General features: G+C 40.7%; 1 protein-coding gene across 9 annotated transcripts in view; it reads left to right on the top strand.

The window, feature by feature from the left end:
• The window catches only part of LOC116313396 (receptor-type tyrosine-protein phosphatase F), a 160,155-nt gene that overhangs the window by 51,763 nt on the left and 84,057 nt on the right, over window positions 1-24,335 (top strand). For all 9 annotated transcript variants that reach the window (XM_039602216.1, XM_039602222.1, XM_039602224.1 and 6 more), the window contains exons 2-4: window positions 8,490-8,664; window positions 19,358-19,503; window positions 20,284-20,425. In XM_039602216.1, coding sequence (XP_039458150.1) covers window positions 8,565-8,664; window positions 19,358-19,503; window positions 20,284-20,425 — 388 coding nt within the window. In that variant the 5' untranslated portion in view covers window positions 8,490-8,564. The remainder of the gene's footprint in view (window positions 1-8,489; window positions 8,665-19,357; window positions 19,504-20,283; window positions 20,426-24,335) is intronic.

Genomic DNA, 24,335 nt, shown 5'->3' with positions numbered 1-24,335 from the left:
GCCTCTTTTCACTCGTTAGACAGTAGCTGAGAGGATAGCCGTCTGGAATCGAAGGCAGGACACAAGTTGGACCAGGACCTTGGGGGATTTTGTTTTTTCCACATTTGCAATTGCAGCTAACCCATGTTCAATCTGCCCAGTCTTAACTGTTTCAGGTTGGCCATGAGTCTTAGCTTTCCTTTGTCTAACACCTGGAGTTTTTGTTTCAGGGTAGAGCTCAGAATAGCATTTGTTTTTGTTCTTGTTTGTGCACCTGGTATGAATGCCTGATTTTATACAAGGTGCTTTTCCCACTATGCCTCCAGTTAGTCTAACCATTCTTTGTGTCAACACAGGGTTTGTTCTTCTGTACCTCAGACCGCAGTGAATTGTTTTCCCTTTAACTCTCACATGCCCTAATGTAAGGATAAATAATACGTTATGTCAATGCACAGTTTCATCTGTGAGTTTTACCTTTGAGAACACAAAAGCCCATTCAGTAGGCTATTGTATAAAAAAGGACATTCTGTGTCATAAAGTAAATGCAGTCTACAGCTGCGCACCCTCACGTCTGTGTTTAGCGGTTGATTTTCAAAGGTATTATTGTGGCTGACTTAGCAGTTCCTTCGAGGTAGATCTGCATAAACAGATGTAGTGAGATAAGGAGCTGCTTGCAAGATCGCAACAAGATAAACATTCACTCCTTCGTTCATGAATGACCACTTTTTCTTAATCGTCATCGGTAGAAGTCTGGTGAATATGTGCAATCAAAAGTTAGGGTGTGCAATATAGATATACCTCTCAATAAAAAAAACCCCCAAACTATCTGTGGAATTAAGTTCTAGACACATCAAAGAATTTTATTAATTTTATGAAAAATTGCAGATCCAATAGTCTCTGAAGTCCTGCATCATTTTCTTTTATAGGATACACTAAAGTAAGGGAAGAAGCTTTTGTAAATTATCTGCCAGTCTCATTATGTACATCCTCATATACCCCAACCTTAGTAAGCATTGTGGCAAACAATAACCAGAGTTGCTGTGCTGTCATCGAACACTAAGGCCACAGCTTCTTTCTCATGTCGGCCTCTGGAGGGTCCATGCCAGCCAAAGAACTTCACTCCCAGCGCTTTACAGTTACTAATCTGGGCTGACACCAAGCTGATTTACAATACCCCCTACCCCAAACAGTGACTGACTAGAGGTAATTGATTTAGAACAGTGGAGACACCCGCTGAATAGTATGAAATCCTCAACAGCCTCCTCATACACTCTATACAAAGCTTGCTCCCATATTCCCACCTTAGTGCCAAAAGTAAAAAAAGAAAAAAATATATGCATTTAAAACTAAACTTCTTACAATATTTTCTTTTTGGAAAATTTCTGCTGTTTCTGGACACTGCAGTTTGTCCACATTATATCCATGGATTGAACTGAACCTGAACAACTGCCTCTTGTTTGGCCAGTTATTGATCTATGGAGCTCTATATTTACCAGTCTTTGGGTGCACATGCCTTCACTCTGTTTGTCTTTTGCTGGCGGAGACGAGGCTTTCTGCCCAGGGGGTGGGGGGTTAGGGGGATTGAAGTCCTCTGTGTGGTGCGAAGGGGTGGAGGAGTGGGGGGGTCCATGCCTTCTGTGCTGCCTGCCTAGTCATTTTATGGCACCATCTGTCCACAAGCTAACTGTCAAGTAGTGACGTCTTAGCTCATCTTTCTTGCCCGACAGTGCGAATTTTCATTTGATATATATGTGCACATCTGCTGTTGAGAATGTGTCTCAGTTTATATTGCTAATTTAATGTTTGGCTATTTGCACAGAAGCAATTAATTATTCACTAATTCATTTCTAGACATCACTAAAATGTAAACAAAAAGAAATATTAAAACCTCTTTGAATCTCTCAACTAGGGCAAGGCTATGGGCTTTATACACTTTTACAAACCCTGAAGTAAATAGAAAGCTTTGCTTTTACCATCCTCAGTTTTTAGGCCCCCACTTTGAGCATTCTCGCATGGCCTAAATAACATTAAGATTTTATGTTCGGTTGAAGTTGGAAGCTTAGTCCCTTGGCCAATTACATTTAAACTCAATATTTAACATTGGTTGACATTTAATCCATGCCTTGGGTTATTTAAAATCTCGACTTTATTTAAAGAATATGAAATGTCAGATAAATAGCGTTAGAATTATTTATTTCACCTTTTATTTAATAAATTGCGTTCCTCGGGTGTCAGAAGTTAACATACATCTTATGCTTATTTGTTAGCATTGTCTTTAAATTATTTAACATGGGTCAAATGTTTTGGTTATTCTGCAACAAGCTTTTCACAAATAATTTTGCCTCATTCCTCCCAACATAGCTGATATAGATGAGCGAGGTTTGTAGGCCTCTTTTTTGCAAACACTTTTCAAGCGTTATCCACAAATCTATGTTGGACTTCAGCACCTCAACTTTCTAAGAGAAAGAAGAGGCAGCCTGGGCCCATGGATGTTACACTTGCATGCTGTTTGTACACATGAACTTTGTGCCTTTTTAGTTTGATTTTTTTTTTCCTTTTTTTTTTTTTGGTCTTGTGTGTTTAATTTTGTCAGAAGCTTTGGAACACATAACTTTAGTTTTAGTGTTTTCAATACTTTTTCTAAACTTCTAACCATCCGAAGTTGTGCATCAATTCAGTCAATTTAGTGTAGGGGTTAGTACATTGGCCTAACATGTGAAAGAGCTCCAGTTCAAAACTGGGAAAAAGCACGGATCCATGGAACGGTTTGCTTCAAGCGTAAAATCTGTGCCAAATCAGAACATGCCGATCCATCCGCTGCGACGAGCCCTTGCGAATAAGGGAGTATCTGAAGGAAGCTTAAAACTGAGAAAAATCTGGCTGAAATTGTTGGAAAAAACTTCTGCTTATAGTAGTTTTCTCCAAAAACTGTAGCTTACTATGAGAGAATCTCTAAAATTCACATTAAATTTTCCATGCAAGGCTTGTAGAGTTAAAGTAAAATTAAGAAACGGCTTTTAGATGACAGAGTGACAAATTTTTTTCTAATTCACCTTCTTAGTTGAATGTTTGATTGTAGTTTTTAAAGTGAGCTGGTTTAAATGGGTCCTAAGGAAGGTAGAGCTTTAAAAAAATGCTATTTCATGCACTTGATTGGTCCATGTACATGCAGCATTTCTTTTATTTGATGAATGTCTGTTTTACATTGAGCCTGCCTTTTGATTTATTGCAGACCCCTTTGGCCAGCAAGCACTTTGTTGTGTAAGCCATTTTCTCTTTGCTGTGCTGCTCCACAATGTCAATAATCCTTTTTCAATAAATTCAAATGGAAGTGACACTGTGGTATGTCTCCTCTGCTATATGTAGTACCTATCATTGTAATTCATTCCCAGATTGATTTGCAGTTGAAAAGATTGGTAGCCCAACAGAGCCGATTGTAAATCCACACTCGGAAATTTATGGAAGTGTCTGAATTTTTGTTAAATGTTCATATAATCAGGCCAAATTGCAGATGACAGTGTATCATTTGGGAAAAGCCAATATGCAGTGGTCTTTGTATTCTGCTGAGAGGCAAGTTGGCGCTTGCGTCAGACAATAACAGCAGTGTGATGCATCACGTCTGCCCCTCATGCGTCACAAATGACGCCAAAACGCATCACGGAGACTGTGTGTAAAAGTCGACTTAAAATTTACTCGTCTCCTATATTGCCTCATTATTAAACAGTGCTAAATGAACTTCTAGACAGAAAGACAACTTTATCTTGTGATTTATTACATGAGTGCTTTCATTGTAGGTCAGCATAATCAGTGCTCCATCGTTTCTATTGCTCAACTTAAGTGCACAAGTCTGTCATAGGTGTCTTTTAGTCTTATAATCTTGAGCTCGGCAATAATGTGTTAACAATTAACTTTGTGGTATCAGCTTGTAAACAGAATGGCTGTAAAATTCGATAGGTCACAGGACATTACCCTTTGTTAGGGGGAATTTCAGTGCAGTCTTGTTGCAGCTCTGTGAAAAGGATGTGCACCATCAAGTCTGTAGACATAGCAAGGCTTTTCGAGTCGGAGGGAAAACCTAATTTGGTTACTTTGCACTTTCATTTTACAATATGGTGCTCACCATCTTGGAGTAATTCTCACAGGTGTTGTGATATTGTGTTCACTGCTGAGGTTTAAAAAAAAAAAAGGGGGAGTGCGAGCCTTCTAGGGCATGGAAAACTAATCAACGGCCAAAACACCGCTGTTGAAATTCAGCTTGTAACTGTGTTTATGGAGCCTTTGCAGGCTACGCCAACACAAACCTCTTTGGTCTGGGTTTATCAGCCCCAGAGACGGCCGTGATTAGCTCCCCACACTGCTAGCCATATATCTCAGCTGTCCCACCTCCCCGCGTTCAGGATGACCCATTAAATAGAGACGGAGAAAGAGAGAACATGAGTAGGAGGGTTAGAGACATTGGAGAGCAGAAATGCTACCTGTAGTTAGCGTAATAGTAGTGTTTACTCAGCCTGCGTGCTCTCTCTGTGTGCAGCTGCATTGTCTGTCTGCCAACTGACATTTCTGTATGGGTGGCCACACCCTTGCCACACACATTCATAGGGACTAATAACCTAAATGACAAGCAACTGACGTGGACGACAAACAAGGCAACCAGGATAGGTGTGTGTTAAGTGTGTATGTTCCCCTTCCTTTTGAGCTCACTCAAAGCTCTTTTGTCCTCTACAGTTTACTATTTTAGATATTACCCTGCCATTGTTTCTTTGTTAATTACATCACTAAACCGCTTACTCTTCTGCCTATTGTATAGTATATAGCTCTGTGGTAGCTCCACAGACACTTAAGGCTCAAAAAGCTTCCGTAAGAAGTAAGTCACTGTATGCCCTGTTGAATAGGAGCATTATATTTAGGCTAATTTCTGCTTCATCAGTTCAATAACTGATCCTTCTCTTTCATGTTCCCTTTGTGTTTCAACAAACTGCCATTCCTGCAGAATCACCTCCCTATAGGATGCGTGATCTTGGCATTTTGACAAATTGGAGAACCACAGTCGCACTATAAATTGTGTTTCGCCTAGCTGCGGGCCTCCGAATCATTACCTACATCTCAAACTATGTGGCGTAAATTAAAAAAAAAGAAGGAAAGAAAAAGTCTGGGTTTGTTGAGAATGTCTGCACTTTAACAGCAGTTTACCAGTCTAGGAAATTTCAGACTGGAATTCATTAATCCTGGCCTCCCCTTAGTTTAGTTTATTAAAAAAATGTGTGTGTGTTACAAGTGATAATGAGGTGGAGGACACAAACAAATCTGTGGCTTTGCCGCATTTATTATTTCCCTGAATCAGGACATCTTGTCATGGGTGGTTTGCTAATTGTGTTTCCATAAACATGCCTACAGTAGAAATTCTGTTCATTATAAACTTCTTTAACTTGACAGCCGAGTACGTTTGGTTTAAACCAATATATATATGTATATAAGTAGGAAATGTCAAACCAAATATTGTTAGCTAGAAAATTAATCTTGACAGATCTAAAATATGCAGAACTTCGATGCATGTTTTCACATTGTAATTCATGAAAAATCAGCTATGTTTATGCACTTCACTTTCAAACTGGATTAATTGTTGTTGCTGTTAAACAGTTTATCTCCTGAATTCAGCCGACTAATTATTGTGAATATTAATTATCGTCTCTCTGCTGAAATGATCTGGATGATCAGTTTAGCACTAAATATGCACTGGTTACTTTGTCGCTCTTTCGCGCGCACAGATCAGGCTTTGGGGTGAAATCATTAGCGAGACAGAAGGATTCATATACAGTTGCACGGGGGGAGACAGCCACCCCTAAATGTTTCTACTGTTTTCCTCCCGCTCTCCCACGTCCTCGCAAACAATGTCCTCTTGTGTGCCGAGCCGCTTGCTCAGATTTCGAATCACACTGCACCCTTTCCACTTTGGTGCCCTGTCCTCCTCTCGTTTGCACTACTGCCAGAACACAAATGGACACAGTGGCAAGTGTTGTCCCGTAGTATTTGTGTGCAGCAGGGAGGGACCAGGCTGCACTGGGATAAATAAGTAGGTAAATAAATAAAGAATAAACCTCGCTCTAGGAATTTGTCTCATTGAAGATGAAAAGCATCTGCCTCTCTCTGGCATCTGCTGTGAAAGATATCCCTCCACCGCTAAGGGTTTGGAGCACGGCAAGTAGCCAGCTCTATCAGCCTCGCTCTTCTCTACCCACCAACGTGAACCAGCGCAGCACTGGTGTACACAGAAACGAACGTCAAAACAAATTTGTCGGCCAACAAACTTTTTTTTTTTCTTCATTTTTTGCAAAGCTAACTTGAGGTATTAACTTGAAATAAAAATGGGTTCTAAATGTCTTTAATACCAGTTACAGAGTGGTTGTGTGATCTAGTTCTTTGGCACCCCGAGCAGAGTGTTTGTGTATCTTTTTCTTCCCCAGACTGCAACAGCTTTAACACAGCGACAATAAACCGTTTTCTCATTACCAGTTAAGGTGAAGGCGCAGAGGGAATCTTTTTTTTTTATTATTATTTTGCCACAGAGGTTTTAAATGATTTCAGCTGCACTTGTGGGTATTCTCCAAAACTCTGCGTGCAGAGAGGAGTATAATACAGTTTGATACGATCGCAGCTTGAACCTTCACTGACGATAGATGATGTCGACTGTACACGGTGTTTGGAAATTCCTTAGGCGCCAAGTGTGTTAAGAATTAAAAAAAAAAGATTGGCTTTGCAGACATAAAAGCCTAGAGGCACATTCCTTTAAGTGACAAACGGTGATAAAGAGCTAGCTGTCAGTGATGGCTGTCTGCTACTGTGGCCAGGTGAGCCACGAGCAGGCACTCGCGTGCATTCCTGCACATAGCTTTAACTCGGTCGTGCCTGCTCTTTTGTTTGCCCAGTGACATGTCAAAGGAGGTTAAAGCAGATCTCAGATAAAGAAAAATAACTTTATCTAATAGCTATTGTATAGACTGTTTTAAGTGGCCTTGTTTAACAAAGAGGGTGGTCAAAGAGTTGCCCGTTGTGTGCAGTTTTTTTTTTTTTTTTTTAATTTGTTTCTACCCGCATTGAAATAGCCACATGAGTAATGGGCTGCTCAACACCTCCACAGGATTAGAGCCCACAGCATTAAGAGTTTTTTTCCCTCCACGAGATACTGGAGGCATTGTGTTCCTGATGCTCTAACGTGTTTAGCTAAACTGAATAGACTGGAGCTGACTGGCCACCCAGCAAGCCTCAGGATATTCCACTTTGTGAGCTCTTTGTCTTTTAACGCATATCAGCAAACGGCACTGTGAAGCGACCGCAGCGAACTGAGCAGTGAGACTGAACAAGACCGACTTAGATTTTTGGGTTTTCAGTTCTTCTTGTAGAAGCTTTGTACAGAATCGTCATCAGGCTGCTCTCTTTAAGACAAAAGTAGATTTATTCAAACTTTCAGAACTTTTCTCATTTTAATTCAGTTTTTTAAGTCCTCTGGAGATTCTGCTTTAATTCCATCAAAAGAGAGATATCTATCCGTACCATATTGTGCTCTCTTTTACAGCATTATGATTACTCATCGCAGATGGCCATGGGCAAGAGAGTAGGGATAAGAAATTTAGTTAGCTCATTTATGGAGATACACAGTTACTTTGTTTATAATAGCATTAGACATCGAAACTGGAGGCTGTAACAAACTTAAGGTCATATATCTAAATTCTTAATCAGTTGGCTTAGTAATTTTCTTTCACTAAATCGAATTCCTGAAAAGACGAAGCATCGGTTCTTGTGCCATTCCATTTGAGGGACAGCTTTTGATTTTTCTGTTTCCACTTAACACAAAGAGAAATGCTTTGTCTCGTTTAATTGTTGTTCATTTGTGGCACACCTGCTGCTGGCTTGTTGGCCAGCCGTGTCCCCCTTGGGGTGTGTTATATGTTAAGTGTTTATGTATGCATACATGTCACTCTATGAGATCACTGCACTTTGTGTGATTTGAACCCATCTGGTCACCGTTTCAATTTCCTAATGGGGGAACATTAAGGTGGTCCTTGGGGAGTTGTGTTTAGTTGGTCCTCTGGGGTTTTTAACTGATCCCCTTTGTAAGAGGTGCGCTGAGAGGCTTAAGCTTGCCTCGACCTCCCCTTTGTTCTTTTTATTTTTTCCCAATAATTTCTCTCTGTAAAACTGTGCAGCATTTGTTCCCCCCGACTCCTTTGCTGATGTACTTTTTGTGTTACATTCACTTATTTCCCCGTGCCCCGAGCAGGATGTGTTGTGGGTATTAGATGCCTCGTTGATCGCGACCAAAGATCTCCAGCAACGTTTGCTGTTGTTTTCTTACAAGTGTACAAAGATTCTGTGTCTTTGGTTCTGCTTTGCGACTTGCTTTTGATATTTCTGCCTTACTGTGTTATTATGCTCATTCAAATATATGCAAATATAGCGTGAGTTTGAATACTAATGGTTCTGTACCCCTGTTCTGCATGTGTTTGCTCTCCCAGGTGTTAGTCTTTGATCCTGTCAGAGTGGGACGCGTCTAGCAGGGGACCGAGGAGGGAGCAGTGCCAACTTGGAACATGGTGCCTAATATTCACCTGGCAGGGCCCCTCCTGCCCAGAGGGGCGTTGCTGTTCCTGCTTTTACTCAGCTGCATAGTCTTCTCTTCTCTAGCAGACAGTAAGTATCCTCATTTACCTGTGAAGTTCTGCCCTGGCTTTCCCACCGTCTAATAACACATTAAGCTTCATTTAGAGGCGTTCTCTTGATTTGAAAGGACTGCCGTAGCTATAAGTGGAATTTAACACATGACAATGGCGCACTTTAACTGAATACATCAGGAGAGCAAGCTCTCACGCTGTGCAGAGTAGAGCTTTGTTTAAAATAGAATATAGATTCCATTTACATTTCATGTCTTCAGTGGATTCCAGCAAACAGAAATAGCTGCTTGTCTAATGCGTGTCCCCAAGTATAAAGAGCTTTAACATCTCAACTAAAAATAAGCACACAATGCAGGCAGCGGAGATCCATCGGCCTCTGTGCCCGGTTGTCAATCCGAGTGACAGTTTTGGCTCAAAGAAAGCGCTCCAAGAGATATGTCACCTCAGCTGTACCTTTGTGGCCTCGGGCGCAGCCAAGAAGCACTGCCCTGCCAAAGACGGGGTCAGGGACGAAATTAATTCAACACATGACCTCACCTACAGTGCTGTCATAGGGTCACTGTAATTCAATTATACCCCAACCCCTCCTGTTCCCCCACCCGAATGCAGCCAGCGCCCTGTCCTTTCAAACATGTTTCGAATAGGATTTGTTTTTCTGTACCCTTTGTCTTTTCCTGCTCGGCTCTGTGCTATCATCCTTCTCTCTTGTGGCGTGTCTACTCTTGACCAGCATCGCTCTGAACTTGACCTTGCAGAAAAGTTTTACAGGCCTTTTGTTTTTCTTGGGGTCTGGCAAGTCTGTCTCTGCTCTGCTTCTAGCTTGATTGGATGGAATTGAATCTTGAGTGAAGCTGTAGTGCTCAAGTTAGATAATTGTGGATGATCCAAAATAAAGCTAATGTATCCTTCTACAAAATAAAAAAAAATCATTAACAATTGATCCAAATTTTAAAAAAGTATGAGTTGCTGGAAGTTACATAACTGTAAGAATATTCATATTTAGTGTTTGAATAACTGGCAGAGTGCTCTTCTATAAAAAGGGAGAAAGACGTGCAATGTCAGACGTCTGTTTGCGTGCGTGCACCTTGTTAACTGTGATATTATGTTGTATACTTGTGCTACTAGTCCTTAGGGACTAGTAAAGCGCTGTACAAATACAGGCCATTTTTTTATTTATGCCACAAGTAAAAGCATGTGCTTTTTAGAGATCATCGAGTCAAAAAATGCAATGTCATGGGCATAGAAGAAATTAAGATGGTATATAAATGTGCTGATTCTTTCACGCACCAGTCTGGATGGTGTTCAAAATAGTTCTATGGGCAAGAGATGTACACAGATAACCAGAATAGTGTTTAATCTGTTCAAACAAAGCGTTAATGTTTAACCTGAATCTTGATTATTTTTTTTACCCCACCCCTGTCTCTGTAGTTTCTTTTAGTGTGAAACATTTTATTTAAAGTACAAATATAGTCTGATGTGACAAGCTGGCCCATGTGCATACATTCGTAGACAAATAAGGGACACATCATAAAGTAACTTACAGAAAAGCCTGACTGTGGTCTGGGGTTAAATACGCATGTAGTTTAGTGTAAGCACATATGGGAAAAGGCCCAGACTACTATTATCCAGACTGTAAAGCAAACAGACATAGAATTAAAATAAGACACTGGGGGGGTGAGAGGGGGGTGTAAAAATAACACCTCCCACTAATGGCAGGTTTGTGTGCATTTCTGTGCCTATAATTTGTATGTAACTCAGTTATGTGAGCCTGATGTTTTGGGTTTGGATTTCCTGTATTACAGAGCAGACACCAGACAGATATTATGGGCGGAGTACCTGGCAAGTTTCTGATTACATGGATTCAGTCTGATGCTCTTGTCTCCCCCTTGAACAAGTTAGGCAGGCAGAGAAACCACACGTAGCAAACATGTGTCAGCAGTGTCAGAACACACCCTCGGATAGAAACCATACATTAGTCTTTATCTATATAAATATATATATAGTTTATTATATATTTCAAAAGTTGTTTCCATACTATTTGTTTGGCGTGACACTTAAAGATGGCACAATTCATCATGATTAAGCAGCACGGGTACAGGAAACTCTCCTCTAGCCCTATCAGTGTTATAGCCTTCTGACATCGTTCATCTTACAGCATCACTGAATAGGCATACAATACAGAGTGATTACTCTGAGTGCTGATCACAGACGTCCCATCGATCCCCGGGGAGCTCTGCCTAATCAACTAGCTCTCTATACAGCCTCCTTCTACACAATAGGCCTCTGGCCCACAAGGTCAGCCTCAAAGTCACAAACCCAGCACTTAAATGTAATAGTTATCTTTTTGTAGCGCTGTCATTGTGAGTTATTTCATTGGCTTTAATAAGCTTTTGATGTATGTGTCTCCTCTCGCTCTTCTCATGTTATAATCTTGGGTTGCTTTTCATGTGAGGTGCGGCAAGACTGCTGAGTCTTCCTTTGTGTCCAGGCCTTTTCTTTTCACTCTACTTCAGCGGTATCATAATTAACAAGTTTAAAATAACTTTTCTCTGTCCCACAATGCATCTTCGAGATTCTTATTTATGATCCTTGCACTGCAAATGGAGTAATTGCAGATTACCAGTGCTTTTAACTTATTGTTTCATTGTTACTGAACAATGGCTCGGCTATAAATAAAAGGTATCCCATGTGCAATCTATGCTATATAATTAAACAGTAGTTTTTTGTTCTTTTTGGCTTTAAACAAAGGCTTTCCCTTTAACAAGGCGCAGAATTTTTTATTATTCTTTAAAACAGCCTTTAAATCCATGTAATGTGCTCAGGAAACCTATGAAAATACTCCTCACAGATTGATTTGGCAATTTCTAAATTTGCTACAATGGACTGATGCCAAAGTGGTTTGGAGATGGGTGGCCAGATGGGGGGCTGGGGGGCCAAAAATTGGATTGTGTTTTTAAGTGTCCATATGGTCACCCAGTTCAGAAACTGACAGGGATAGAAATTGATTCTTTTTTAATTAAAAGTAACCATATCCACCTTGGAGAGCCACTTGGAGAGTAATGCAGTTAGCGCACAGCTGGGGTCCACACACATCATACAGACAGGCACAATGAGAGAGTAGGCAAACAATACGAAATGTACTCTGAGGAAGCAGCGGCGAAAAGCATCATATAGGGTAAGAGGACAACATGTATAAGATAAAGTGCCCGAGGAACAAATCTTAGAGGTTGGAGAGAATTATCGGAAGTAGTTTTCATAAGCCAGCGCAGCAATGTCAGAATAGAGGGAGGAAAGGGGCATCAGAGGTTAATGATGTGAGATTAATAGTTTAATTAGGGAGCTCAACAGCAGAGCCACAGGCAGTCACCCAAACCTTATGCTGTGTCCTGGTTTCAGAATTGCCACAGGACGACAGGCGTTTCCTAGTGTCTAGTGTCCTTCCAGAGAAGGGCACATGAGAAAAAGACATTTCAGTTCTCTGATCATAGTCATATTCTTATTGCCAAAAGAAACATTAGTTCCCTTAATGTACCGCAGTAGCTCTTACAAGCCTTTTACTTGTTAAATTGAAATTCATGGTAGCTCTAAATTAGACACAATTAGACAACTTAGAGGCACACACCTACGTATTGTTTGCTTTCAGAGTGTCCTGCGTTTACAGGCATTTATCTCAACCCTAATGGCCTGGATATATGTCAAGTGGGATGAATTTTGTGTGCAAATGATCACCTAAGACTATAAATCATAAGGGGGGCATGAGAGAACATGCACGCCCGTTTAAAACCACATGCTGTTCTGTTTTATGTTCCTCCTGTAACATAATTTAATTTCCCCCTCAATTTTGATTAGTGGAGAGTTGAATTACTTAAGACCTCCAGGCCATGTGGGTGTGAAGATGGAAACAATGGTTGGGGCTCTTGTGGTCTCAGAGGGAAGGCTAATCTAGGGGAGGCAAATTAATGAGGTTAGTTGGGTCGCAAGGGGGTGTGCGGTGATGGATGATGAGCTAACCCCAAAATGGAATCTCTGAAGAAGCTAGGAGCCATCTCAGCAGCTGAGCCCCAAACACACCGTCTCCCGGGATCGCTTAACACACTTAACATCTTCTGCACGTTACTCTATTAATGTCAGGGTCCGAGCCAAGGATAGACTTTAACTAGCAGCATTAACAAAGACCCCCAACAGTCAATGAGTTGCACTTTGTGCTGGTAGAAAGTTTGGACTTCAATATGCTTTATTATATATTCACAGTGCATTCAGAATGTCCTTCTCCAGCTTCATATTTTGTTTTACTGAGTATCCCCAGGTTACCACCCACACATGCCTTCAAATGCAACAGTGAGTTATCCTTCTTAGTTTCAAAAAGAGGGGAAAAACACTTAAGTGACAGTGCAAATGAGAACATTTCATCAAGCGAACTAAACAAACACGGGAGTTGATGTTGCCCGAGGGTTATGCAGATGAGCTTTGGAGTTTGACACCTTACCGTAGCATGCTTTGTCTGGTAGGTGGGATAGTGCCACCGAGATGGAAAACGTACTCGCTGAAGATGGGGAGCATTTTTCTGAATTTCGCATTTACATCATCCACATTATGTGACAGACTTTATGCCAGTTATTTTCAGAAAATAACGTAATGAGTCTCCCACCAGCAAGCAATTATGAGTGTTAGCTCTGAGGAAAGGAAACTGTAAAATACATATTATGGTTTGCCCTCATTTCATAATGATAATTTAAAAAAAAGGGAAAACAGCATCTGCAACTAAAATAGTTTTATCTTCAGAGAGCGCAACAAAGAAATCATAGTGGAGTTTCTGCCTTTATCTAATCTCTGTGAAATCTTTACCTTAAGGACTCATGTGGGTTGAAAGAAGTTGGTAGTGAATCATCTTTGACTAGATCTAGGTTAGGCGCCAGTTTAAATGCCACAGGTAATAAAACACCTCAGACTCCCAATCGTGTGATATGAGGAACACCCACATTCTCACCATCAAAAAGTACACAATGAAACATTTATCCTTCCATATTTTTTAAACAGTTCCTATAAATGCCCACTCGAAGCAGAAGTCACCACAGCGCATAGTTTTTTGTTTTTTTTTCTCCAAATGTCATAATTTGACTGACAGTCAAGAAGAGAGTGCACAGGCTTGAGAGATACCTCCCTGGTTCCTAATCGGCCCGAGAAGATGAAAGCTATTACATTAATGTTGCTCACACTGGGAAGAAAGGAATGAAGGATAATTGCACTTAGAGTTCTTTTTCTTCTCCACTGCCTTGAATAATTCAGGGAAGGCTGGAAGGCCTGATAGAAAGCCTGTCTTCGTGGTCCAGGGGGGCACTGAAAGTTTGATGTTTTTCTTTTCTCTTGTCTCTGCTATAGGTTTTGACATTTTGTCTTAAGTACAGTATCTCGGTCGTGATGAATCGCATTATTCTTGAGATTTCACTTACGTTCTGATAACGCATATAAAGCTCCATCAATCTTCAGCCACTATGCTACCATTCTAAGAAAGTAAGTTCCTTTGGTGTCTGTGTTATCATAAGGGACTGCAGTGTGAACTGACTATTAATGAGCTGGAGATTATAGTGCACCATCCACAAAAGCGTTTCTTGGGTCTGAATCCAAGTAAAGCGACAATACTAGATGGTGAACTTAAAGGGCAAAGATTTTTAGGCCGAGTAAAAAATGTATTTATTTTTAATCGATTGTCATCGATTAGTCAATCAACATAAAAATTAATTGGTTGCTGTTTTGAGATTAAGGCTGCGGCTGTAGTTTAGGAGGTAGAGCGAATTATCTACTAATCAGAAGGTTGGTGGTTCGATCCTTGGCTGCTCCAGTCTGCATGAACCACGAGTTGATCTCTGATTTATTTCTTCAGACTGCGACTGTTAGATACGTGGGTGAGGCGTGTTGTATAAATCACTTTCAATGCTCATGTGAAGCAGAACATAGGAAGAACCGGTCCATATAACATATTATATGTTTGTTTCTTTGTTTGGTAGGCCAAAAAGGTCAAAGCTTTTATTGGTTTCTGCTCCTTAAATTTGAAGATTTCATGCTTTTCTGTGTTTTGCATGAAATATCATGTAGTAATAGTAGTAAAAAGTATCTATTTGGGTTTTGTACTGTTCACCATATTAACTGCAGCATTTGATTGTGGGACTAGAATAGGCATGACATTTTCTAATAAAAAAAAAAAGAAGAAATAATGCAGATTAATTGATGAAAAATATGAGCTGCAGCTGTAATTTACACTGCATGAAATTAAATAGCTGTTGAACTGCTGCACTGTTTGCACAGAGACAGTTGCTCTTCTGTCTCCTTATATCGATGTTTAAGGCTTTTAAAAGCCCCGATAGTAAAGCTTCGTCATACTTCCACTCCTATGGCTCTTCCATGATAATTGTAAAATGTGCTATGTACAACACGATGCTTGGCGTTCAGCTGTAAAAACCAAAGTGCAGATAGCACACATGATGTTTATTGGTTTAAACAAACAGCCTGAAGTGCAGTTGACTTTATCGGGGTAAATAACTTGCAGGGGAGGCAGCTTTATATGGCATTAATTGCAAACAAGTTGGCTGCTAATGGGCTGAAAAGGCCTTAATGGAAGTGTTCCATTAAAACAACCAGTGCTGATGCCATCAGACAAATTTACACTAAGTGTTGCCTCATGAAAATGATAACTTGCTAATCCATTATTAATAAGAATTAATGGTTTTCACTGTGCCATGTGCGTATCGATCCCTGATACTCTACACTACAGAGTAGCTCTCATTGGGCACTTTGGCAAGCTTGGGAATAGACTAATTGTTAGCCACACAAGTGCCATTTACGCAACTCTCCCCGCTGTCTCTGCATTTATTACAAGCATTGCTCTGAGGCCCCCGACTAGGAAAAAGGCAAACTGGATAGCTGCTTAGGAAAGTATGATGCATACAAGAGGTGTTAGCCAGACTCAACAAAAGAAAATATCACTAGTAAATGAATGAAGGTTGTAACAGTTTTTCATTTTTATAAGCTGAAGCATGAGACACAAAGCACAGCTCATTGCTTTTACTGTGCATACTGATCATACAAACTGACATGTCACTGAGATTATTTCTGAGCCAGGACAAACCCGGATCTGTTGCCCTCCTGGAGTTCAGAAACCCCAATACCTTTTATCTGTCTAATGACCTCAGACCTCACAAATGCTGCTGCAGGCTTTAGGTTAAATGAGAGAAGCTTTTTAATCCCCCCTCCATACATAGCCTTTAGTCTCCTTTGGTGTTTTCTAAAAGCAGGATCTATACAGATTTGTCAATACCCTGCGCCCGAGGTCATATTTAAATTTCACATTAATAGTGCAGAAAAATGCACCTTTGTCAGTGCGCTCAATCACCACACTAATCATAAATGCTAAATACTGTTACTTGATCAAGCTGGCACTTTATATCAAGTTTTTGAACATAAAGGCCTAGCATTTGTTTCCCTAATAACCCTTCAATTTGTTTGATAATGAGGTTAATGTCTATCTGTATTTGTGGGGGTACACCAGAAACACCTATTAGGCCAAAACCGAGTGTTTTTCACTCGCATGTATTGTTTTGAGCTTTGATTAATTCATTTATTCCATTCATTAGTTCTAACATGAAAGGCTTTTTGCTCTAGTAACATTTTTTTTTTCAGTACCACCAACCAGGCTGCTGTTTGTGTACAGCAGCACTGTTTTGCATGTAGATCACTTTTTGATCTTTCTGGTTTATTTGTTTGGTAATTAAAACAGTCATTTGAGTGATTTTGATTCTGATAACCCAGTTTAGTGATACTAATTAAAGCATTGTTGTATTATGGCCAAATTCTGGTAAATAAGCAATACTCATGAGCCAGTAACCCCAACCCTACGATTCTGGCAGCTTGCAGCAAAGCACTATGCCTGACAGTTATGGCAGCACTTTCCACACATTGCCAGAGAGAAGAGAGCATGCGTTAAAGCCTTGTCAGGATATGAGGTTTGAATGTGATGTATCAAAGCATAAAGAGAGTGCAGCCCAAAACTCGTAGTCAGTGGCTGAGAGAAGGATTTGCATAGGTAGGCTTATGTGTTTTCCACCTCGTCCCTGCCATTGTTTTCATGTGACAACTGCCTGACAGCCAGGAAAATGGGACACGGGCAAAGAAAAAAGGTTGAGTCTGGATTTTGTCTGTCTAAGAAAAGAACCGACAAACCCAACAGTTTGATATCACCCTTCAGTGGTGGCTGCGCTGACAGAGGAACACCAACTCTCGCAGTTCAAAAGTAAATGCCTGTGTCCTTTCAGTGGAGTGTGGTAGGACCACCATTAACCCCATGTATAAGTCTGTGGTTCAGGGTCACCGCAGTGACTTGTGATTTTGTGATTGAATGCTCGGTGAGATCTGGATTAACGATGGAGAGCTCTGAATTTGCCACGGTTTAGCCTGTGAGTCACAGGTCAACTATCGAAATTCAGGGGAAGCTTGTTTAAGAGGATTAATACGGGAAAAGCTCCATGAGGCCAGTTTCCACTGTTTTTCTGTTTATCCTTAAAAATCCTAAAGATTTCTAAGATCCAGCAGTTTCTAACTTAAATGATTGTGGCAATACGCAAGCTTATGTCCTTTAATTTGAATCATGTGTGCTGAACTATTTTAATACTGTCTGATCCTTCATCCGTGCAACAAAGTGAAAACCCTGACATCGGTCTGAATGCTGCTGCAACAGACAGATGTTGGCAGCAACTCTTCTAAGACTGATGGCTGATAATCAGGGTTTGAGCATTCCAACGCACCACCCAAGCGCACACTCATGCATGCTCAGGCATACACTCTTAATGCTTATCAGGGTGGACTTGTTAACTCAGGTGTCTTGCCGCCACATGCGTGTGTGTCACAGCCACATTCTGATGCTATAGATTATTGTGCTTTCGCAGTTGCTAAATCTTTTTTCTAAAACTTGTTCCTGAAAATAACCAGGACAAAAAAAAATGAATTCAAATGTCAGGTGAGTTTGGGGACAAGATCAACATCAGGGTGACTTCCCATTGACACTTCACTGTGCTGTAGTACATTTGATTTGCTTAGTTTTTTTTTTTAAAGTGTTACACTTTTTAGACAGTTATATGACCGTTATGTGCCGTTAGGTGCCATTTAAACAACATGACATTATCACAAGAGACAAAAACTTTTACCTTTTATAACACACTATTATGAGTGTGTTAGCCTTTATTTGACCTACACTGCCGTTATATTATATATCATATATTATATTTTTTATCCTAAGTACTGGCAACGTTGTCTCAGCTGTTCTTTGAATGAATAAATATGGCCTTGCTGTTCATTTCATTTTAAACCAAAAAAGTCATGATATCATGTCAAGACTTTAAATTAATATTAAATTTCATGAAATTTTTAAATGTCATGTCAAAAGATTTCATTTGAAATGGTTTGAAAACAAAGATGTTTTGGCAGAAATAACCTCAAATCAATAGAATTTGCATATTTTCATAAAGGTCACTGGAAAATATTGACATCTGCATGTCAATCAATTATTCTGTGGTGTTTCACACCGTGGTAGTGTCTTTCTTCCTCCAACCAGTTGAATTTAAATATATGTAACATATGGTATGTATGCATGCACACGCAACTGCCTGCAGGCTTGCCGTATCCTTTTATTGTAAAACTGCTGTATTACATTGAAGAAACCGCCTCTGTGGATATGTCCTCAAGCAAGGACAGCCAACACCACCTCTGTCTCTCTCTCTCTATAGCCAAGTGAGGGCAGAGTGTGATGATGTAGCAGGTGGAGCTTCTTTTTCTGAAAAAATTAGTGTTGTGCTAACCAGATACTGAACCTCCCCACATGCTTCTTTTCCAAAAAAATGCAAATGTTACGCTATAACAAGAAACAGACAGTGGTGGAAGTCATTGCTGGATTTCTCCCCAGCGTGTACTCAGAGATGGGAAGCTGGCGTCTCCTGTGTGTACACGGCATAATGATTTACCCCTTTGTGCATGTCTCCATGGGGTAGTCTGCTCATCTGTGGTCTAGGTGTTCCCTACCTCCCTTTTTAATGACTCTGGAGATGAAACACGAGCTGACAGAGCTGCAATAGGGACATTGTGTCATGGTGCCGAAGCCAAGATTATGCACATCTGAGGCTGTAGATAAAGCATAAAGCATTGCAGTTGTTACGTAGAGCTAAGGTATGCACATTGTAGCATCACGTCAGCCTCGACAGGCTGTTGAAACACTCTATTGTCGCATGTGCAATGGTGCTGAGTGTGTTGCCCTGTAAAACCTAAAGGCAAACAGGAGAAATCACAGTTGGAGGTGTTCTTCACGGTAGTACAGTATCAAATCATAGCTGGCGCTCTCCAATTTTGGGATATGCCCACCATTTGATAGCTAAACAGCCAAATTAACAGAAGTGTATTCTTTTGCTAGCGAGGAACTTTGTCGTGTTTTAAACCGTGTGTCAGGTTAAAGGTAAGAACATGATACAGTGACAAGCACGCAAAGACTAGACGTGTCTCTCATGACTGAGCTGCAGGTGTGCACAGCAACAATGCCTGTGTGGGTTTTCTCAGGGTTGCCTTTGTGTGGAGAAAAGTGACACCGATAGATAAGTTCTCCCTCTAGTCTCAGCCTCTTTCCCTGTCAATAACTTATTTCCCTTACTCTGTCCCTTTCACCTCGTCTTCCTCAGGCTTGCCAAGTTTCGTCAAATCCCCTGAGGATCAGACGGGCATCTCGGGCGGAGTTGCTTCGTTTGTGTGCCAAGCCACAGGGGAGCCGAAACCAAGAATCACCTGGATGAAGAAAGGCAAGAAAGTCAGCTCCCAGCGCTTCGAGGTGGGTACTCATGCGTGACTTTCACATCTCTGAGCACCTTTGCATGCACAGACATAATGCAGGCAGGAGCCAAACGCAGCACGTTAGACTGCTTTTATAACCTCTCATTGAAACCAGACGCATCCACACATGCGTGCGGACTGGCAGCGTTCACACAAATGACACATTCACACAGGACACACAATGGCTTGCCCCTGTTATTGAGCATCACACCGACTCTTCAGTTCTCCAAGGGAACCTAGACAATCTTCCTTTCTCTTTAATCTCCCTCCATCTTGATTTATGTAGTCTGTTTCATCTCTGTTTTTTCACACGCTCATCCTTTCCCCCCGTGTCCCCCGGCTACACCATCTCTGGGCACACACTACTGTAACGTATGTGATGTATTTCCCCTCCCACTTGTGCTCCCCTTTGAAGAGGAGGGGATACTTTAGCTGGGGGTTCTCGCCATTTCTGGCCACTCCTACCTCTGTGACATTACATAACTGTGGTACTTGAGGAGCTATTGGTTTGTACTTCTTCTGTTCTGTGTCAGTGTTTTTAGACATGACCTCAGCTGATTTTTCCTTTTGATTAAGAGGGGATTGAAGAGATACATAGAAACTAGTAAAAGAACACCAGTGACAAATAAAAAATGCTTTACCTCCCACATTAGAAAAAAATCAAGTAATCTGCATGTAGGAATGTATGTTGTTTACATCGCATAATAAAGATAGTGTAATATCGAGGCCTCTAAAAATGGAGTTCCTGCATCTTTAGTTTCCTGTGGTTTTTTTTCAGGTGATTGAATTTGACGACGGTTCGGGCTCCGTACTGCGGATCCAGCCTCTGCGCACGCACAGAGACGAAGCCATTTACGAGTGCACGGCCACTAACAGCGCCGGCGAGATCAACACCAGTGCCAAGCTTACAGTGCTTGAAGGTAAGATAAGTCCTCTGCTTTTTCCACTTGGTTTCTCTCTCCACACTTGCTTTCACGGTGGTCCTTTTTTTTTCCTGCTGCTGGTGGTTTTCAAATCTTTTATGTCAATATATAAGGAAATAGGAGTGTGTGCCTTAATAATTCATACATATGAAATTGGTGGAATTCCTGGTATTGCCCTTGCAATGGAAGAACAGCGGTATCTTAATTTGCAAGGTTAAACATTTCTTAAATAAGCTAGCGGCTCAGCAAATGTGTGAGCTGCAATCTGTAGCTTATGTTTTTATATATTTTGACAATTTTATACTATTTTTGGGTATAATGCGAGATCTTTCAGTACTTTTTAAAAACAATAGTCATAATCATCTAAAGAAGCAGCTGTAAATACTGCCTGATGCTAACATGTATGACTTATATAAACGTTTAGAAATCAGTAATTCTCTGCCTGTCCACATAACTTCAAGAAAACAATTCCTTATAGGCATATAAATAATGTTTGGATGTTTGAGTGGTTTCTACATGTACAGGCACCCTCAGTGCCTGCAGGCTAGTTTGACCTTCATGGACCTCTTTTCCTTTTTTTTGCCTATAGAGTTAATATATGTTTATGTGCAATGTATGTGGACAGAGGTTCTCCACCACTTCTTGCACATGCAGCCTTCCGTATCACTGAGCGTAGAGGTGCGAATTCCTTCTTTAATTGATTGTAATTTTGTCATGTGGCAGCTAGTCACCACAGGAGTTGATTTCATTACAAACTTTAAAGGAAACGAAAAAAAAAAAAAAAAGCTCCAGAGCTAGCCAGAGGGAGGATTAAGGCCGTCTATAGCCATTACAACGGCATTAAAGCAGATCCCCTCTCATTCAAAATCAGCCTTTCCATCCCCAGTTTGAATCCCATCTTTCTTACACCCACCCTTCCTTTTTTTTCTCTGTCCACGCTGATTTGGTGATATCATCGGCTGGGCTTGCATAATCTTCCCGTAGGGACTTTTCTTCAGTACAAAGAAAGGTTTTCTTTTTACCCCTCTTTTGCACTATATCACGAAGAATGCTGTTTCATAAACAAATAGGTTTATGCGGGCAATATGACATGAAACTCATACGAATGAGATTAGATTAATCATAGTCTTTGTGTACGGGGCAAGTTTGGAATCCCTCAGTCAGTGAAATAAGGAAAATAATCTTACTCAACAGTGAGCAGCTGTTTATACCAGCGGACTTACTTTACATGCATCTCCTATCTGTCCTCCGTCTTTCATCTATGGTGCATGCCATTTGATGCTTTTATCTATTAGGCAGTACTGATACATATTTACTGCACACATTTTCACCATGGAGTAGTAGCCAGACCTTAAACTATGACCGTGTTACCTTGTGAGGGAACTTGATTCTTGTGAGACTGGCAATATCATAATCAAGAGGGAATATATTGTGCCAGGCTTCAAGCTGTGAGCTTGAAGCCAAACCACACGCTGTCCTATAAAAATGTAATGGCCAACAGTCACAGCTGAGGTGTTTCAGTTGTGAAAATATAGATATTTCGTCTGATCGCCTGCCAAGTTGTTGTTTTTTCTTTAAAATTCCTCTCAACTGCTATTTTTTGTTGCAAGGATGGCAAGCATCGTCTAATGACATGCTAACTTCATACTAGACTGACTGCTTGGTAGCTTTTAGACTCAAACTGCATCTTCTTTTTCCTCTCCACCACTTTAGGTCCTTCTGTAGTTCAGATCCAATCGTATTTTTCTAATTACTGCTATTTTTCCAAAGACTACTTCCCTCATAGTTCTGTGTAATCGAGGGTTTCAGGAAAAGTCTTTGCAACACAGTCTTCTGATCTTTAAATCACAATGAAATCAAACGTTTCTTTTATACACTCCTCAGGTTTTGAAATTGGCAATTTATACTTATGTGTACATGCATTAATATATATTGTTATATTAAACTGAGGGAAAGTGTTTGAAAGTGCTATAGTCATCATATCAGTGAAATAGCAATACCTGAGTTGTCATCTCTCTGCATGGTTGGACCAGTTTTGGCTCATTGTTTTAGTTGCACAAAGCAAAACAATACAGGCTCATAAAAACAGGTCCTGTCGGTCTGCAGACTGATGCAAGCCCCATCTACTTACCTGTCCAAGGTGCGATGGCAGACAGCCAAAGTAAACAAGTCTTTGTCAAAATTTTGACCGCGCAGACACAAATACCTTTTTATTTTGGAGCGTGTACTCCAGCACGACTATCACAAGTTGGTTTGTTTGTGTTGGAGCTGAGCAACCTCTGCCAAACATACGAGGACAGCTGTTCAAGTGTAAATAAAATTGACGTAATATTGTTTTTGAACTTTTTTGTCCATTCTTGTTGTCTTGTTAGAATTATTGTATTTATTAGTTAGACAATTTATTGGATGCCATCTAGTCACCACTGATGTTTAGCATGATTGATTTGTGAACAAGCCATCTCGTAAAAGTTGTTCTCTACTCTTTCTCACAAAATCTGTCAAAGACCAGAACCACACATCGTGTTTAAATAAAGAACTTGTGAAATTTACTCCTTCTGAAGCCTTACAATGAGCTGACTGTTCATACAAACACACATGCACAGATATTCACTGACAAACACACACTCAGAACAAACACGCATTCCCTTACAGAGCAATGACGTCAGCTCCACTCTATTTTTAGACTATTGTTTGTAGCCTAGTGATATATCAAGTTCATATCAGCAGCACAAGAAAACACTGGGGCAGCACCAAACAGATGGAGACTAATGACCCTCGCTTTTAATGGGCCAGGAGTAGCCTGAAGGTTTGAAATGTGGGTGTCACATCAGAATATACATAGCCTTTTCACATCGAGACCAAATCATAAAGTCTGTGGAAAGTAACAGTGAAGGCGTCTGTAGCCAGAAATCTCTGTGGTGTCGTTGAGCAAGGCACAAAACCAGCAGAGCTACTCGGTAAATGTGCTGTTGCAAACATGTCGGGTTTGTCTGTCCTCACTGGCAAAAAAAACACACGGCTGAAAGAATGTCTTCATAAGCAAATCCGTCCTGTTTTTGCTTTCCACTACGAGGAAGCTCACACTCTCCGCATGAATTCAAGTGCATGTGACTTTGCATCCCCACGAAGCTCCCGAAGTGCTATGAGCCACCCCCATTCAGAGAGGCAGCGAGAACGGTGAAGTCATTATAGCTATAAGTCGATCTGGATTATAGGTTTTAGCAGAGCAAAGGAAGGTCGAGCGTTAATTACGATTATTTCATATACTGGCTCTTTATTTTGTTATGCCAGTCGTGCAAAATATGGATTATGACAGTCATGCCAGAGCAGCTTTACACCTGCTTTCTGTGTTGGCAGAGGAACACCACGCTGCGTAATGCACCAAGGTTCAGCAGTTCATTATTGTCTGGATCACTTGCTGTGATTTTTAGCCGTTTTTTGGGGTTCGTGTTTATTTTGTGTCAGTAGTAACAGCTTCCTGTGGCACCACATGATACTTCAACAAGTCCCTTGAAGGATTTTTTTATTGCTTTTTTTTTTTTTTTTGAGTAGAAAAACTTAATGTGACTGTGGAAGTAGGTGAGCAGTACCTTCTGCTAGTCTTGCTGTTTGTGGGCAAGATTTAACAGAAACTATCAAGCAAAATGCAAAGAAACCTGGTCAAGACGTGGAGCACTGGTAACAGAAGGACTCGGGCTCTTTAAAAATGGCCTGATAAGTCATTGGGAGTCACTTTATTTTGGCTTGACCTCACTGGCGGTCACTTTTTGTGACTCTGTAATTGAGTTACTCAACTTTGTATAAAAAAATCAAGACTTCATGAGAGTTATTTCACTTGTTGTTGTTGGAGACCTGCGCACAGATGTTATGTAATCGGATACTCACCTGCGGGGAGTTGCAAAGGCAC

This window comes from Oreochromis aureus, linkage group 18, assembly GCF_013358895.1.
Source record: "Oreochromis aureus strain Israel breed Guangdong linkage group 18, ZZ_aureus, whole genome shotgun sequence".
Classification (NCBI taxonomy): Eukaryota; Metazoa; Chordata; class Actinopteri; order Cichliformes; family Cichlidae; genus Oreochromis; species Oreochromis aureus.
Note: the sequence above shows the minus strand (reverse complement) of the source record. Positions and strands in the feature narration are given on the sequence as shown.